Source organism: Leopardus geoffroyi, chromosome A1, assembly GCF_018350155.1.
Source record: "Leopardus geoffroyi isolate Oge1 chromosome A1, O.geoffroyi_Oge1_pat1.0, whole genome shotgun sequence".
Lineage (NCBI taxonomy): Eukaryota > Metazoa > Chordata > Mammalia > Carnivora > Felidae > Leopardus > Leopardus geoffroyi.
In genome coordinates, this window is record NC_059326.1 from 169679122 (window position 1) to 169696763 (window position 17642).

Consider the following 17642-nt stretch of genomic DNA (forward strand, 5'->3'; position numbering starts at 1 on the left):
CAGACTTTTATAAAGAGGTCATGTTTGCCCTCTTGTGCAGGCTCGCACACATGTGTGTGTTATAAAGCCGTAAGTTAGTACTGATACCTCATGTTTCAGTTCAGGATCACAAAGTACATCCTGCTCTCCCACATTTACATATTCTGTAGTTGCTTTTCTTAACAGTGTGAAACTTGGCTCCCTTGTCTCAATTTGCTCAATCTCAGAATGCATGAAAAGCAGCTCCAGAATTTGTTAAACCCATACCACCACAAAAAACCCAAAAATACTAAATAGGGTTCAGGATTTCTTTACAATTTTTAGAGGTAAATTACATATGTGAAATGCAAAAATGCGTGGGCAGTTCTTTGAGTTTTGACAGATGCTCTTGGCCCTCTGAGAGTTCTGACTTTTTCTTATCAGTCTCTTTTGCCGGCTTCTCATCTCTGTTCATCTTCAGGATTGTTCTCCAGAGTTCTTCCCTCTCCTCTCTTTTCTGCTACTCTGTGTTATACCTATTTGCATGATACTTTGTGCTGTTAGGATCAGGATTAACTCCTGTTTTAACCCTAGAACCTCTCATAGCCTTAAGTTTATGGAAGGTGCTAAACTGGTGTTTGAGTAAAAAAAAAAAAATGCACAAGGTAATACTACTTATGTAGATTTATATAGGTTGTATGTAGAAGTTTTCTTTGAGTGTACTGAATAAATAAAAGATGAGGTTTGTATAATGCCAGGTAAATAATCATATTTCATTAATCCAGTCTTTACATTTATTATGTTTATTTTTTACATTGTATCCTTGGAGAAATCGAGGTATATCTTTAGTCAATAGCTCTTATAATTGATGTGAGTCAATTGTGAAAAATTCCATTGATCCTTTCTAGGTGGAGAGAAAGCACCAGCATCAAAATGTCTTAAGATTTAACGAAATACGGAACAGTTATTTGGGCCAGTTCTGCCACTGCATAATAAGATGATACAGAACTGTTGTGAAGTATGAAAGATGGCCTACAAATTCCTTAACTTGGGATTGAGGAGTACAAGTTGAAATGAGTTAGCGTACTTTTCTTTATTCTGTAACATCTCAAGTTGCTGGGTTGTCCAACTCAAAGCAAAACAAGACTGTGAGGTCTTAGAGGGCAGGGCAGGGCAGGGGTTAGGTCCTGTTTGTTTCTCCAGCTTCCCTGCATGCCAGTAGCTTGCTAATACCTATTAAAGATGGCAGAGTGCTTCTTTCAGCTCGTTGATTAACCTGTGCGATTCCCCTGCCTGGGAGGACATGACAGGGCCAGGATCCTTTCCTCTGGGAGCCCTGCTGGGAGTGTTTGCTAAAGGGGAATGAATGCTGGGCAGATCGTTTGTCCTCAGACCTGGAATACCACAAAACTCTGATGGCTCTGACGGTAATGTGACTTCTTTTCATGTCATTGTCAGTTAAAAAAATAACACTTATTTTCTTTATCAACAGGAGTGAAACCTCGGTCTGGTTGGTCTATTGATCCTTTTGGACATTCCCCAACAATGGCTTATCTTCTTAAACGGGCTGGATTTTCTCACATGCTTATTCAGAGAGTTCATTATTCAATTAAAAAACATTTTGCATTGCATAAAACGCTGGAATTTTTTTGGAGACAGAATTGGGGTATGTAGGGTTTGATGAACGTGGAAGGTCTCCCTTGACCTAGATGTTATTTCATAAGGGTTATGAACTCAGGCTGTTACAGGTTTTATTCAGAGTGTCAGTCTTGAAAATTAGGTTGCTTAAAGACACAGATTCTTAGAATTTATTCCCCAGAGTTTTTGTGTTAAGACTCTTTTAAGCAATGGTGAAGATATTTATCTATAGAACATTGTGGATTCTTTTTTACGCCTAAAGGAAGTAAATAAATGTAAGGAATTAGTCTTTTGTAAATGCTTTTTTTTTCTATTTTAAAAAGAACCTGTTTTATACAAAGTTGAACATGTGTTATATCTTATATCCAGTCATTTATTTCATGTTCAGCCTCTGTTTCCTTCTTCTGTCTTTCCTGTCTCTGCATCTAGTAAGAATTGCCTTTTAAAACCTTAATCCTGCCCTCCTAGAACAGCCTTCCTGTTATCTGTACTGCTGTTCTCACGTTGTATTCTGTGGGTGCACAGGTGTTCCAAGGTCAGACTTTCGCAGCTCTTGGCTGGGGGTGGGGGGTTGAGGAGAAGACAAGATTTAGGCTTCTTAAGATGTTTTTGCCTTTCCCAACACCCATTTAATTCAGAATACTTTATTATTTCTTCTTTATTGAGTTTTTATTATGGGCCATGCATTGTATTGTATGCTTTATATCCACTCTCTCAATGAATCTTTATCCTTTAAATTCAGTTCTCTTATAATTCCTTTTAAATGGTGAAGGAATGGATGCTAGGAACGTGAAGCCATTTGCCAAAAGTCATAAGGGCAAGTAGGTACAGAGGTGAGGTTTGAATCTGTCTTTGTGTAGTTCACAAACCCAGGCTTTTACCTCTCTGGTATTCACTGCCATCCTGATACTGAGTTTTCCTTAAGATTTCATCTGCAAAAAGGATTTTGTTGCTAAGACAATGTTCAGAAATTACTGTATTACATCATATTTTCTTTCCTGTGTAATTTAGCTCTCTCCCGAGTGTTCTCAAAAAATCATTTGTAAATCTAGACAGTAACTCCCTTATATGTACTGCTGTTTTTTTCAGTAAGGAAAGAAATTAACTGTATCATTTTTTATCCTGGAAAATAAAAACCTGGAGGGAAAACAAGAACTTGTAGGGGGTTATACCCTGTATAGTTGGATCAAATGCAAAGGAGCATATTAATTAAAAAAAAAAAGATTGTTAATTTGAAAAGGCCCTACTTAAACAGTCGCCTATATTCAAATTGTCCATAAATACCAATCAGCAAGAAATTACTAAGTACTTTTATGCACTTAATACCATGCTTGGAAAAAACACAGAAAACTCCCTTGCCTATAAGGAAATTACGGTCTTAATTTGATAAAAGACAACATCAAATGCAGCAGATAAACTGCAATGTGAAAATGAGTTGCTAAATATTATGGGGTGAGGTGAAGCAGTGGGATGTGGAGTGTGTCTTCGATCTATAGGAAGAAGGAAGAGAAGGTGCCATCAGTGTCTGGGATTGTGACAGCCTCTGTGTTGAGAGCAGGTATTAGTGACCAGCATCCATGATGTCACACTGGAATCTGATTCAGTGAAACAACTTACAGCACAGAAAAGTACAGATTATAATAGCTTTGAAATTTGGGAGAGAACTGGTAATGACTTTAACTAAATGGAGTATGAGATAGAACCGGAGTATTATAGGCTCACCAGATAGATTTAAAGATGTTACTTCAAAATTATGTTGGAATTCAGTTGAGCTGCTTTGTGTGTTCTGGTTCTTAATGAAGCAGGTATTTTCACTTTTTAAAATGTGCATGTTGCTTTTAATTTTTTATTTGTTGTAACTGTCTTTATTATGAAAGTAGTACATACCCATTGCTGAAAAGTAGAAATCCATACTTCAGTAAAGGCGGGGAGGTACTTCTAGGTCAGGAATCTATAAAGATAACCATTTTTAACACCTGGTTAAATCCTGCACTCACTGGGTGGTAGGCTTCTGACCTCTCAAGGGCAGTGGTAAGACTTCGTGGCTTTGAGGTTTTAAATAAAAACAATTCTTTTTTTTTTTTTATATTTTTTTAAATTTTTTTTTTTTCAACGTTTATTTTATTTTTGGGACAGAGAGAGACAGAGCATGAACGGGGGAGGGGCAGAGAGAAAGGGAGGCACAGAATCGGAAACAGGCTCCAGGCTCTGAGCCATCAGCCCAGAGCCTGACGCGGGGCTCGAACTCACGGACCGCGAGATCGTGACCTGGCCGAAGTCGGACGCTTAACCGACTGCGCCACCCAGGCGCCCCAAAATAAAAACAATTCTGCATCAGGAACTAGTGCTTGCTTTCTATATATATATATACATATACATATATATACATATACATATATGTACATATATATGTATATGTATATATATGTATATGTATATATATGTATATGTATATATATGGGTATATATATGTGTGTATATATATGTATATATATGTGTATATATATGCATATATACACACATATATATATATTGTTTGTTTGCTTTATTTTTATTCTTGGTGGTTTTTTGTTTTTTTGTTTTGTTTTGCAAATTACTTTTACTTGTCCTGTGCTGCCTTCTTGGTGAAGAGTACCATTGGCTCTTTATTGGTGAGCATCTGGGAGACTCTCGGAACTCTTCTGGTGGCGCTTCCTTCTCCTCACAGCAAGAAGTCGATAGGAATTTACCCAGTATTCTCACAAGCCTCCCTACTTTTCCTTTTCTCCTTTTATTCTCTTCATCTCTTCTTACCCTTCTTCTGTGGCTAATGTAATGGTCTTTCTCAGTGTCTCCCATTACTGATGTGGGTGGGCAGGAGCTGGCAGCCAGGGATGGACATGGCCATAATTTTGGATGAGCCAGTCACAACTTTGGCTTTGGCTTTGGTTTGGTTTGTATCTTCCTAGGTCAGTGGATGCTGGTTAATGATGGGTCTCTGCTAAATTTAGATAGAGGAGGTAGAGACTGGGGTGTGAGTCTCCTCCTTCAGCCTGGCGGTTGTTAAATGTCATGGAAGCTTATGTACTGGTAGTTTAGTAGGTTGTGGATTAGGGTCAAACTTGCATTACGTATGTAGAAAGTACTGGCATTTTGAACAGTTATAGGAAAACAGAATTTATAAATTCAGGTTTGTCTGTTGGCTCTTTATTTTAGATCTGGGATCTGGCACAGATATTTTTTGCCACATGATGCCCTTCTACAGCTATGACATCCCTCATACGTGCGGACCTGATCCTAAAATATGCTGCCAGTTTGATTTTAAACGGCTTCCTGGAGGCAGATTTGGTTGTCCCTGGGGAGTCCCCCCAGAAACAATACATCCTGGAAATGTCCAAAAGAGGTATGAAAATGTGCATTTCACAAGACACCATCGAACAAAGTAGCAACTCAGCTGCTCATTGCTAAAGGGTTCAGTAGCCAACATTATCCACGTTCAAGGTATTCATTCAAACCAGATTTCAAGGGACTTAAAAATGCCAGAGCTTTGTGCCTTTTATGTGTTAAAATTTAATGGAAAATGAACAATAGGTGATCAGTATACAATGGAGAACCTATAATACTCGGTTATTACCATCTCCTTTGCCCTTATTATAAAAACCATCTACTATGTTTGATTGATTTCATATACTTTTGTTGATAATAAAACTTCTGGTCTCTATCGTATAAATTGGTAAGAAAAGCAACCCAACTGCAAAAACACATTTATTGAAATGGAACACATAAAGAGTGTAATTATCTGTTCCTTTAATAACAATTTCAATAATAGTAAATGCTGCCCAGCTCTGATGAATACACTCTTTCAATCTTTCTGACATTTTTGGCTTATAGAAAATTTTAATTAGGAATATTTATATTTAAACATATTTATCTAAATAAAAATCAAAGGAATGGATCACTCTTTTAAGAAGAAGAAAATTACTCTAATGATAGAAGCATCTCATTCTATCTAGTTACCTATACTTCTAATTTGGGTGCTTATGAAGCTTAATTTCTTCACTTAAAAATTATTGCCGTATAATGCATTTAAATAAAACATTGTGTGGGGCACCTGGGTGGCTCAGTCAGTTAGGCGTCCAACTTCAGCTCAGGTCATGATCTCACAGTCTGTGAGTTCGAGCCCCGCGTCAGGCTCTGTGCTGATAGCTCAGAGCCTGGATCTGCTTCAGATTCTGTGTCTCTCTCTCTCTGCCCCTCCCCCGCTTGCGCTCTGTCTCTCTCTATCTCAAAAATAAAAATATTTTAAAAAATTAAAAAATAAATAAAACATTGTGTTATAATATAGAGGTGCCTGGGTGGCCCAGTCGGTTAAGCATCTCACTTCTGCTCAGGTCATGATCTCACGGTTCATGGGTTCAAGCCCCATGTCAGGCTCTGTGCTAACAGCTCAGAGCCTGGATCCTGCTTCAGATTGTTTCTCTCTCTCCCCCTCTCTCTCTCTCTTTCTCTTTGCCCCTCCTCCAGTTGTGCTCGGTCTCTTTCTCTCAAAAAAAGTAAAAAACGTTAAAAAAAAAAACATTGTGTTTTAATGTAAACCACTCATGTATGCCAGAAAAGTAAAATAGGTTTTTATTTTATTTTTTTGATCCATCATGTTATTTATTATGCAAATGAGGAAATTTTCGAGAGTGAGATGGGAAACTATAAACAGTTAAACTATGATGACAGCCATAAACTCTACAAACCAGAACATTCTTTAACCGTAGTTTTAAGACCCTAGTATTTCAGGTTTCCACAAACCTACTCTGCCTAGGTTCTTGTACATGTCATCCTTAAAAAATTTTTCAGTAACATGATGGTAACACAAGTGTAGACATCTTTTTAAACTCATCAAATTGTAATACATGGATTATATAACAATAATTACGTGCAGTTTTTTTGCCAGTCATAAGTTTGCTGGTTTCAGGGAACTCCATGCTAGCGCAGCTTGCTGAGAAGAAGTGAGGCATCCTACCATCCACAGGAGGGTTAAAACGGGCAAGGGTGAGGCAGGTCAGTACTTAACAACCATGGCCACCCAAATCACCCAGGGAACTTTTGAAAAGTCTCCAGGCCAACAAAATGAGAATAGAGTGCCAGCATAATCACCCCAGGTGATTGCAGAGCACAACAATAAAGCCTTTTAAATAAAATAAGATCTTTGCACTAGGTACTGTCAAGTCTATTTATTTTTTAAAAAATTGCTTTTTAAAAATTGTGTGTGGAAGAGGAAGGTGAGATTGGGTCTCTCTACCTTGAGTGAGTCCTTGTGGCCATGAAATATTCCATTGTGAGCTTCTCACTGTGGCACACACAAAAGTGTTTTATCATGGCAGCCTTCTTGAAGCCATAGTTCCCTTCTAGCAAAATCTATTTATAATTGTTTTTTTTTTAAAGTGTCCAAGTTTAGTAATCAACCTGGTTTCATTTTCCTGGTTCCTACAGCAATGAAAATCCCTGAGGAACAGTGAATAGCCTGCTTTCTGGGATTAGGTTAGTTAGGCATGGGAGAGTAATCCAGTATAAGGTAGCAAAAGGTACAGTGAAAAAGAAAAGGTAAGGGTGGGGAGAGTATCCTCAGCTCAGGAGATCAAAGATAGGGAATTTCTTTGAAGGCAGCCAGATGCTTCAGTTGGGGACTCTCAGTGCACCCAAAGGCCTTGTGAGGCTCCTCTTTTTTTTTTGGTCCTCCTATCTGTTTAAAGTGCATTTTTAGGGGGGAAAAAGCCATTTTGTGTAATCCTGTGGCTGTGTCCCATCTGACACTTCAAAGATTGCCCCCCAGGAACATACTTTGCACTCAGTCAGTTCCACTGATTTTGCAAGTGGTTTCTGGACACCTGGGGGCAGAGAGATGAAAGAGTCTAATACTTAAGTAGATTTTTTTTTAAAAACTTCTTATAAGTCTTGAAATCTTAACTCTACTGGTTACTTCACATCCAGACATCACCTTCCTTTTTACTTCTTGATGAATGAAGATCAAACACGGGCCTTCCAGATTAGTGGTGCTTGGTTTTAATAACCTAAAGGAAATGAAATTGAACTGTAGTTTACAGGTGATACACTTGATACTGTTTATTAGTTCAGCAGTTTCCTCTACTTCCCAAGTAAAGAAACACCATTCTTTATCAAGTTGAGGTTTTGTTCTCATGCACAATATTTTACATATGATGATGATTTACATGTCAAATGATAGGATGTTCTAGGGAATTTTTTTCTTGGTTCTAGTTAAGTTGACATTTCGAATCTGGTGAAAGAAATGAAGAGCAGATTGCTGCTGTACATCTTCAGAGTGATAATCCATTGGTTCATTTGTCAGTAGTGTACCATGTATTTAATAAATATCCACTGTCTACCAGGTAGTATAGGTTGGTTCCTTGGCTTTCTCAGTGTTGACACCTTCTGAGCAGGAGCCTGGGTGCGAGGACAGATGCTAAATGGAAAAGGCACGTTTAATGTTTGTGATTTCTTTCCTGTTATGTGTCTTATGTGTATATACACAAGATATGGTATATCTAGTAGTAAACCTTGGGATTCATTTAAATGATCACTTACTTTTTTTTATTCTGGTTGCCTGGGGGATCTGATGGATGCTCTGTCACATAGTATATCTTATAATCTGTGATTTATATGTTTGGTTTTCTTCACTTATTTATTTTGATTTTATTTGTCTTTCTGTTTGATTAATCTTATTGTACATGTATTTTTTAATTATAAGTAAAAATCTAAAATTGTTTTTGGTAAGTGTGGAATATTCGTAAATTATTAGTAAGAATTAAGTACTCCACTGAATGCTAATCTCAGAAAACTATGTTTTGTAAGAATATTATGGTTATATTTTACTCACCAAGTTAGGAAATTTTGCTAATAATTTAATATTTGCAAAGCAATTTCAGAGATTATCATTATAGAAAGATCATGAGATTCTAAATTTAGTTAAATGTTTTTTTTAACTATTTCTATAAAATACCTCTTTCATCATTGGTGTTCTTTGAGTTTCTTTCGTAAGTTTTTATATTGTGAATCAGAACCTACTTCTGAATAACCCTTGAAATGAAAATTGGAACATTGGGTAAAAAGCATATTAGTGATTTATCACTAATTTCTTAAGTGTGTCATTACAACATTGAGAACTACTCTGAGTTCATCTGCTTGTTTAATTTCATTTTGGTAAGCCATTCCTCTTAAATACCTTCTATTCGTAGTCTTCTTCAAATGTTGCCCCAATTCAGCATTTGGCAAAAGGATTTCCTACAGAATTACTAGAATATGAAATATAAAAAAAAGCACATCAGCACATTTAGTATTTAGCTATCCTTTTGAGTCATGGGTGGTTAGAGCTGAGGGAGGTAGAATCCAGAAAAGCTAATTCAATTCCTAAGCTTGATTTGTTGATCAGTACTGAGAAGGACACTGTGACAGATACAGAGTTTATTGATGGCAGGTGTTAAATGAGTTGTTTTTTCTTCCTTTTGAAGAGGAAATACGGTTCTATAATTGGTTTTGTTCAAACTATTTTTTTAATGTTTAATCAGGCAAGTTTAGCTTAAATTAGAGAAAGAGATGTTAAATCAAAGCAAACTTCAAAGTTTATGTAGATGAGAAATCCTTGTTGTCTTTTTGGACCAAATCATTTTAAAACACAGGCTGTCCAGGATCCAATATCTGTGCCTGGGCTTCAGGAGGGCCATTGATGTTCCTAGTAATTATATGCCAAAGTTGGTCTGTGACTTTATTTCTCTAAGGATAAGAAAAACTGTGGGTTTTTCTCTGTGATAAGAATTTATGAATATTTTAAGTGGACAACGAAAATTAGTATAGTAGTTTTCAAAAATCTGCCTTATAGATCATACTAACCTAGAATTCCGGTAAAATATACAATTTCTTTTAACATAATACGCTTTGTAATGAGTTGCCCCATTGTTCTTTTCTTACTACTGTTTCTTTTTTCCCTTTTTCTTTTGTAGGGCTGAGATGCTTCTCGACCAGTACCGAAAAAAGTCAAAGCTCTTCCGTACCACAGTTCTCCTGGCCCCGCTGGGAGATGATTTTCGCTACTGTGAACGCACAGAATGGGATCATCAGTTTAAGAATTACCAGCTACTTTTTGATTATATGAATTCTCATCCTGAGTATAACGTTAAGGTAATGAGAAAATATTTAATTATGAAAGTGCATTTGAAGTTGAGGCCTCATTATTACGTGAGGCTAAAACACAGTTGCCTTAGTTTCTTGTTCCCATATCTCAATATTTACTTGAATATGTGGTCCTTATGTAAACCTGTAGTTCTTACAGAGGAGAATTCTCTAGTATTATAGTTGTGTTTCTGAAGTGATCCCTTTCTCCCCATTCCCATAGAATTAAACAGGCATGAGTTTTAAGTGGCTGTAAACATGTAAGGCGTGAAGTTCATTTTTCAGTGATGTCCTGTTTTTCTACCGGCATTGAAAGTTTGTTTCTCTCCGACAGTTTGCATCCTGGTGACTTAGTAGTGTGACTGGCAGATGCAGATGGACATGTCCTGAATTTTGCAAATGAATGTCTTGTGTCCAGAGAATACACTAGCATTTTTCTTAGATGAGAAGACTTCTAAAATCAATCAATTATTTGCCTGTAGTTCTCACTCTTTTTTTCCCCTTGTGGAAAATTTAAAACGTACCCTAAAGTTTTGAGAATGACTCAAGTACCACCCCCCCCCCCCCCCAACCTCACCCTGCCTTCCCAATATCCATGGCTCAGCTACCACATTTGTCAATTCTAGGTCACTCTCTTCAGCTTCAGCTGTGTCTCACTCTCCCCTCCCCCTTCTCCCCGGGATGATTTTGGAGGAAACCTCAGATGTCATGTAGTTTCATCTGTAACCATTTCAGTATCTGTCTCTAAATGATAAGGACTTTACAAATGAAATCATAATGCCATTATTACATCACAAAATTAATAATTCAATAATATCGTATATCCAGATAGATTCACATTTTCCTGATCCCATAAAAGCATTTTTTTTAGCAGATGTTTTGTGAGTCACCATTCAAACAAGAGTGATATATTAGACTCTAAGAAAATTACCCAGTGTATTTATTATATTTATACACTAACCCATGAGACAGTAGAATATCTGTGAAAATACTGTAGAAAGGAAGAGAATGTGGCCTGTCATCAGCTTTCTAATTTCCTAAGGTGAGGTGAGGTTTTTCTCTGTGATAAGAATTTATGAATATTTTAAATGGATAATGAAAATTAGCATAGCAATTTTAAAAAATCTGCCTTATACATTATATGTAAGTGATGAATCACTAAATTTTATTCCTGAAATCATTATTACACTATATGCTAACTAACTTGGATTTAAATTTTAAAAAATCTGCCTTATAAATCATACCAACCTAGATTTCAGGTAAAATATACAACAGTTTCTTTTAACAAAATACACTTTTTATTTATTTAAAAAATATATATTTTTTAATATTTATTCATTTTTGAGAGACATAGTATGAGCAGGGGAGAGGCAGACACGGAATCCGAAGCAGGCTACAGGCTCTGAACTGTTAGCAGAGCCCGACATGGAGCTTGAACACACGAACCATGAGATCATGACCTGAGCCAAAGTCAGACGCCCAACCACCTATGCCACCCAGGTGCCCCAGCATAATACACTTTTTAATGAGTTGCTCCATTGTTCTTTTCTTAATACTATTCTTGTTTTCTCTTTTTCTTTCATAGGGCTGAGATGCTTCTGTTTAGGAAGCATATGTTACTGTTTAGAAGATTAGAAAGCTGATGATAGGCCACGTGCTATGTCATGAGAATTCAAGTTTATTAAGTAAACTTAAATAGTATCAAATAGATAAACTTAAATAAAATATCAAGTATATTCAAGATGTTTACAACTGACTCTCTACCAAAGTATGAACTCTGTGCATGGGGTCTGTGTTTATATCATCTCCTTAATCTCCTCGAAGACAAAGCTCATATACGAACACTTGATTGGGAGATGGCATATGTATATGGGTATTTTATCCCTAAATACATCTTCCTAGCGAATGTTCTTGTGGTCCACAAAAGGATCTACCACCTGATTCTTCAGAATTAAGTCCTGATTTTAGTGTTTTACCCATTTCCTCCTTTGTCCACTAGGGCAATTTTTAAAGTAATTAAAAATTGAAATATCACATACATAGGAGATATGCACAAATCCATATGTGTACAGAGAATTTCTTCAAATTAAAAAAATCCCATGCAATCACCATGCAGTTTAAGACATAGAACATTTATAGCATCCAGAAGAGTCCCTTAAATCCCCTTCAAATCATTGCCAACTCTTAACAAAAGTAAGCTTATTTTCCCTTCTGTCATCATGATTAGTGTTGTTTCTTTTTAAATTTCACAAGAAGGGCATCTTAAGTATCTGTTATTTTGTGTCTGGATTTCCTTGCTCCAGGTTGTGTTTGCCACATTCATCCATATTGTTGCATGTAGCAGCATATTCATTTTTAATGCCGTATAATATCTCTAGTATCCATATGATACAATTTGTCCATTGTATTGTTGATGGATATTTGGGTTGTTTTCCAATTTTTGTCTATTATAAATAAAGCTGTTTTGATTGTTTTGTGCATGCTTTGATAGACATAAGTGTGAGTTTATGTGGGTATAAAGTGGGATGGAAATTTTTGGTCATTGAGTATGCACATGTTGAGCCTCAGTAGATATTGCCAAACACTATTCCAAAATAGATTGCATTAATTGTTGCATTTTATCACAATTTCAGTTGCTCTACTTCCTTACTCAGACTTTGTATAGTTATGATTGTTTTTCATTTTTTATATTTTATGATAGATGTGATTGTTTTATTTTGTATTTCCCTGGTAGTTATGAGGTTGAACCTCTTTTCATGAGTTTGTTGCCATTTAGGTACCTTCTTGTGAAGTGCCTATTTAAAACTTTTGATGACTTTTCCTTAAATTGGGTTATCTGTCTTTTTGTACCATTTATAGTTCTTATATATGTTTTCCTTTGAGTCTTTTTTTTTTCAGATAAAAGTTTTGCAAATATTGTCTCCCACTATGTAAGCCTATTTTTTTTCTTAATACTGTCTTTTGATAAACAGAAATCCTTCATTTTAATTAAATATAATATAATAGTATTTTCCTTTATGATAAGTGCTTGTTGTGTCCTACTTAAGAAATTTTTGTTTATACCTCATAATCATGAAAATACATTTCTTATGAAGTTGTCCTCCAGAAGCTTTATTGCTTTACCTTCAACATTTAGGTCTGTAATGTATTTGGAATTGATTTTTTATGAATTTTATGAAGGTAGGGATCAAAGGGCATTTTTGCCCATATGGATATCTACCACTATTTATTGAAAAGACCAGTTTGCCACTACACTGTAGCATCATCTTTGTCATTCATTATGCATGAAACTATATTTGTGTGGATCTTGTGTAGACTGTATTCAATTTTGTCTGTTTGACTCATCTCATACTGTCTTAATTACTGTAGTTTTAGAATAGATCTTCATGTCTGATAGCATAAGTCTTCTTTCTTCTGCCCACCCCCCCCCCCAAAAAAAAAAAGTTGGGATTTTGATTGGCATTGCTTTGAACCTATGGATCAATTTGAATATTGATCCATATTAGGCCATCCATGAACATGGTATAGTCCATGTATAAAAAATGTAATTGACTTTTGCATTCTAACCTTGTACACAGTAACCCTCCTGCATTTCCTTTCTTTCCAGAATTTGTGCATTCAAGTGTTGGCTGCTTTGATTGCCCTTAGATACCTTTCAAACAAAAGTGGGTTGTTTTTTTTTTTCGGTGTTTTTTCTCTGTGATTTATCTAGTTATGTCTCTTCTCTGTAGGGTATTTGAAGTTATTTTGTCTAAGCTGGAAGCTTACATTTATTATTTTCTTTTAGTGAAAGGAAAAACAAAAGTAAGTAATTGAATATAGATGGCTAAAAAACAGACCTTGAACTAGCCAAGACAGTCAGTTTGCTATTGATCATCACTTCTTTTAGAGTTTATGTAAGTTTTCCTGTATGTTGTCCAGATAGAGGAGTTTGAGGATCTTTAATATTAAAGTCATGTTTAGGATATTATTTATTGCCTTTTAATGTAAAAAATATTTAACTATTTTTTTAGTTATTTGTTTAGGAATCCCAAATATGTACTTTATTTGAGCTACCAAAAGGTTCTGTAAAAAAATTTAGTCTTAAATAATTTCTTTTGAAACCTCAGCATGAAGGATTACGTTTCAGTCTTTTGAGATTGATTTAAGTTTGTGAGAAAGCCCACCAGGCCACTTACATAAACTTTGCCCTGGGAATTTGCCAGGAAAGAAGTATATTCATCTTGGCTAATACCAAAAATTAATTAAAATATTTTAAAATATTTAAAATCATCTATTTTGCTGTCATAAAATATTGTGTCACAATTATATTCTGATAATTTATATTTGTCTTACTAATATCATTGTGTTTCCAGTTAAAATTTGCCTTGGCAATAGAAGAATAATAGCTAAAACTTACACCATTATTTGCCAGTTGTATTTCTAAGCATTTTACTTAGACCCTATTATCTGTAACAAAGACACAGAGACAGTATATAATATGCTCAAACCACATGTTAGGTAAGTGGTAGAGATGAAATTTAATTCCATTCCACCTGGATCCAGGTTCTGTGCTGTTCTTAACCACTCTACTAGAATGCTACTCACTGTTGTTAACTACTCTTATTTTTCTGCCACATTGAATCAAAATGGTTTTAGTCTCTGTGTGTGTGTGTGTGTGTGTGTGTGTGTGTGTGTAAGGTAGGAAACAACAAAATTAGCATGTTACTGTTACTCAAATACATTCCCTGTTAAATTCTCTGTTTATTTCTAAAAACCATGCCTTTTAATATCTGTTTACATAGTCTGGTATAATGTTTCTTTTTTCCTTTGATTTATAGAATAGTTTGGGCTCATAAAAATGGATTTATGTTCTGGTAATTTAAATCATTAGTCAGAAGACCTTTTCGTTTGAGCAGTCAACCTTTCAATTCTTGTCACTCTTTGTGTTTTACTTCTATTCAGTGTTACCTGTTGGTAGAGAAAGTCGCTTTTTTGTTTTGTTTTGTTTATTTTTTTTTTAACGTTTATTTATTTTTGAGACAAAGACAGAGCATGAACGGGGAGGGGCAGAGAGAGAGGGAGACACAGAATCTGAAACAGGCTCCAGGCTCTGAGCGGTCAGCACAGAGCCTGACGCGGGGCTCGAACTCACGACCGTGAGATCATGGCCTGAGCCGAAGTCGGACACCCAACCGACCAAGCCACCCAGGCGCCCCTGTTTTGTTTATTTTTAATGATCTGCTGTTCTTGAAGTCTCCCTTATAAGAGCTCAAACTAGGGAGATGGGGAGGCCAGGAGAGTATATGTGCATAAGACCTATGAAAATGCTTAACAAAACTGTTACTCCAGACTTCTGGAACATTTTGCTCAAAATGTTTTAGCTAAATATATGTAAATGAAATGTTTTATTTTTTCTGCTTCCTCCCAGCATTCATTCATCTCTGAATAATTCTATGCCATGACCCCTGCATATTTTGAAATTCTGGAGATTTGTAAGGAGTTAATCAGATTCCCAAATTTGTATATCTAAATAGCTCTTCTAACCCCTTAGGTATATCAGTTTTATTTTAATTTAATTTGGGACTTGATGCAAGTAAAAGAAAGAGTCACTGTGTATTTCCCCCCTGCTTTTGAGTTTGGTAAAATCTGAGCTAGATTTTCATCTTAACGTGGAAGCACATCTTAAATATTTATTATTAACTTCTCCTTTCAATGCTAGATGTAATTTTAAGGTAGAGATGAATAATTGAAGTGTAACTTTTTTTTTCATTAGATACAGTTTGGAACTTTATCAGATTACTTTGATGCACTGGATAAAGAAGATGTAACCAGTGGAAAGAATAGCCAATCAATGTTCCCTGTTCTAAGTGGAGATTTTTTCACTTATGCTGACCGAGATGATCATTACTGGAGTGGCTACTTTACATCCAGACCCTTTTACAAGCGAATGGATAGGATATTGGAATCCCATTTAAGGTACATTTATGTTTAGATAGCTACATTAATTATTCACCTCTTTTGTATTATCATAGCCTTTTTGTAGAGTCTTGCATAATATACGAAATTTATGCAGTGTTAGGATGTGTTTAATGTAATTGCGAAATTTTAATGTAATCAGAGATATGTCTCCAAAGCATAATCAAATTATTACATGGGTTTTTGTTCTGGAAGGAAAAGCAGTTTATGTAATTAGATTTTCTCCTATATTTTATGTTTTATATGTTTCTAATTAATTACCTGTATTGTTTGCACACCACAATTATATTCATTGGCATCAGCATGTGTGTCTGAAGATTAGGAATCAGAGCAAGGGTCAAAAGGAACAAATAGGGCCCCTCAGTGGCCAAAATGTGGGCCTCAAAGTACATAATCCAAAACTAATGTATTTTATATGTAGGAGAACTTTCGAGGCTCCATCTCAGTTCTTATTTATTAGAAATATATTTCTTATAGGTATGATTTTCTGCTTAGAAGAACAAAACTTGAAAGAGATGAGAACTGATGGAGGCAGAGTGATAGGCTGAAAAAGTACAGTGACATGGAAAAGGCAGAAAAGTTGGTAGAAAATAAAAACGTTCTAAACCATCATTATCCAGTAGAGCTTTTCGTCAGTGTCCAGTAGAACTTTCTGCAGTGATAGAAATATTCTCTCTTTTCTGCACTGTTTAGTATGTAGCCACTAGCCACGTGTAACTGTTGAGCACTTGAAATGTGACCAGTGTGGCTAAGGAAATGAACTCTTAATTTCATTCAGTTTTAACTAATTTAAGTGTAAATAACCACATGTGGCTAGCAGCTGTCATAGTGAGGAGTGTGACAGTGTAAGTAACTGAGTCTTGGTGTTTTTTGGTAAAGATTAACCACCCCAGCAACTCATGAGGCTCTTTCTATGTGTATGCAGCTCAGGAGGTTAATTTATTTTCCTGTTAAGTTCACTTTCAACTTCGTTCAGATCATGAATTAATGATGATTAATTTTCATGATGAATCTCAGTATTAAAAAGTAATGTCACACCTACTTTCTTCTATATACTGGTAGAAACAGTACATTTTGGAAAGCCTTTTTATAAAAATCATGAATTTCTTCAAGCGTTGTACTTTGGTATAACAGTATGTTTTTATTATTTTTACTGTTACCATAAGTGTCATTACCATTATTTCAAAAACCTGATCTTTGACTATTTTCTGGGATACTCACAAATGTGCAAAATGAATACATATTATTGTATTTGTAATAAAATAGTATTTCTATATTAGAGAAATTTATGCATTTCTGCCCAATAGAATATAATTATCTATTATGTTATTCTAAACTATCCATGATAAAAACAGAGAAAGTACTAAGTAATATAGAGATTTCTTTTGGACCACTGCATTTTTTGAAAGTGTCACCTATTTTTTAGTGACAAATAATTATGAAATGTGGTTTCAATCTTAATTTATTGAGCATACTTAAAATGGAAGTACTTAGGGCTGGTAATATATTTTGAAAATTCTGCTTTAAAATAAAACAACAAAAAACCATTTAATTGTGAATTTCAAAATGTAATTATTTGAAAATAAGTTTATTGTGTGGTAATAGATACTTCATCTTATAGCTTATTTGTAAAAAAAATACTTGGATAAAATAGAAGAGTATAAAGAAGAAAATAATTTTTAAATCGCATTTTTACATTTTGGAATATCCTTATATGTGTGTATTCTTTTCAAAACCAGGAATATGTGCTGTGGATATATATGAACATATATACAGTTTCTTTCACTCAAATTTAGTGTTTCTCATGCCATGAATTTTAGAAGGGTTAGAATTTGAAAGTGGAGATTATTTAGTAACCTTTAATTATTGCAAAATTTAAAGGAATTCTTTTTTTTAAGTACTTCACATTTCTTTTTCCCTATATCTTTATGCAT

The 17642-nt window shown here is 35.1% G+C and overlaps 1 protein-coding gene across 1 annotated transcript in view; it reads left to right on the forward strand.

The window, feature by feature from the left end:
- MAN2A1 (mannosidase alpha class 2A member 1) overlaps nt 1–17642 on the forward strand; it is a 167300-nt gene that overhangs the window by 62391 nt on the left and 87267 nt on the right. Inside the window, exons 6-9 of the mRNA XM_045500567.1 lie at nt 1451–1624; nt 4792–4978; nt 9582–9759; nt 15506–15708. Of these exons, the coding sequence (XP_045356523.1) occupies nt 1451–1624; nt 4792–4978; nt 9582–9759; nt 15506–15708 (742 nt within the window). The remainder of the gene's footprint in view (nt 1–1450; nt 1625–4791; nt 4979–9581; nt 9760–15505; nt 15709–17642) is intronic.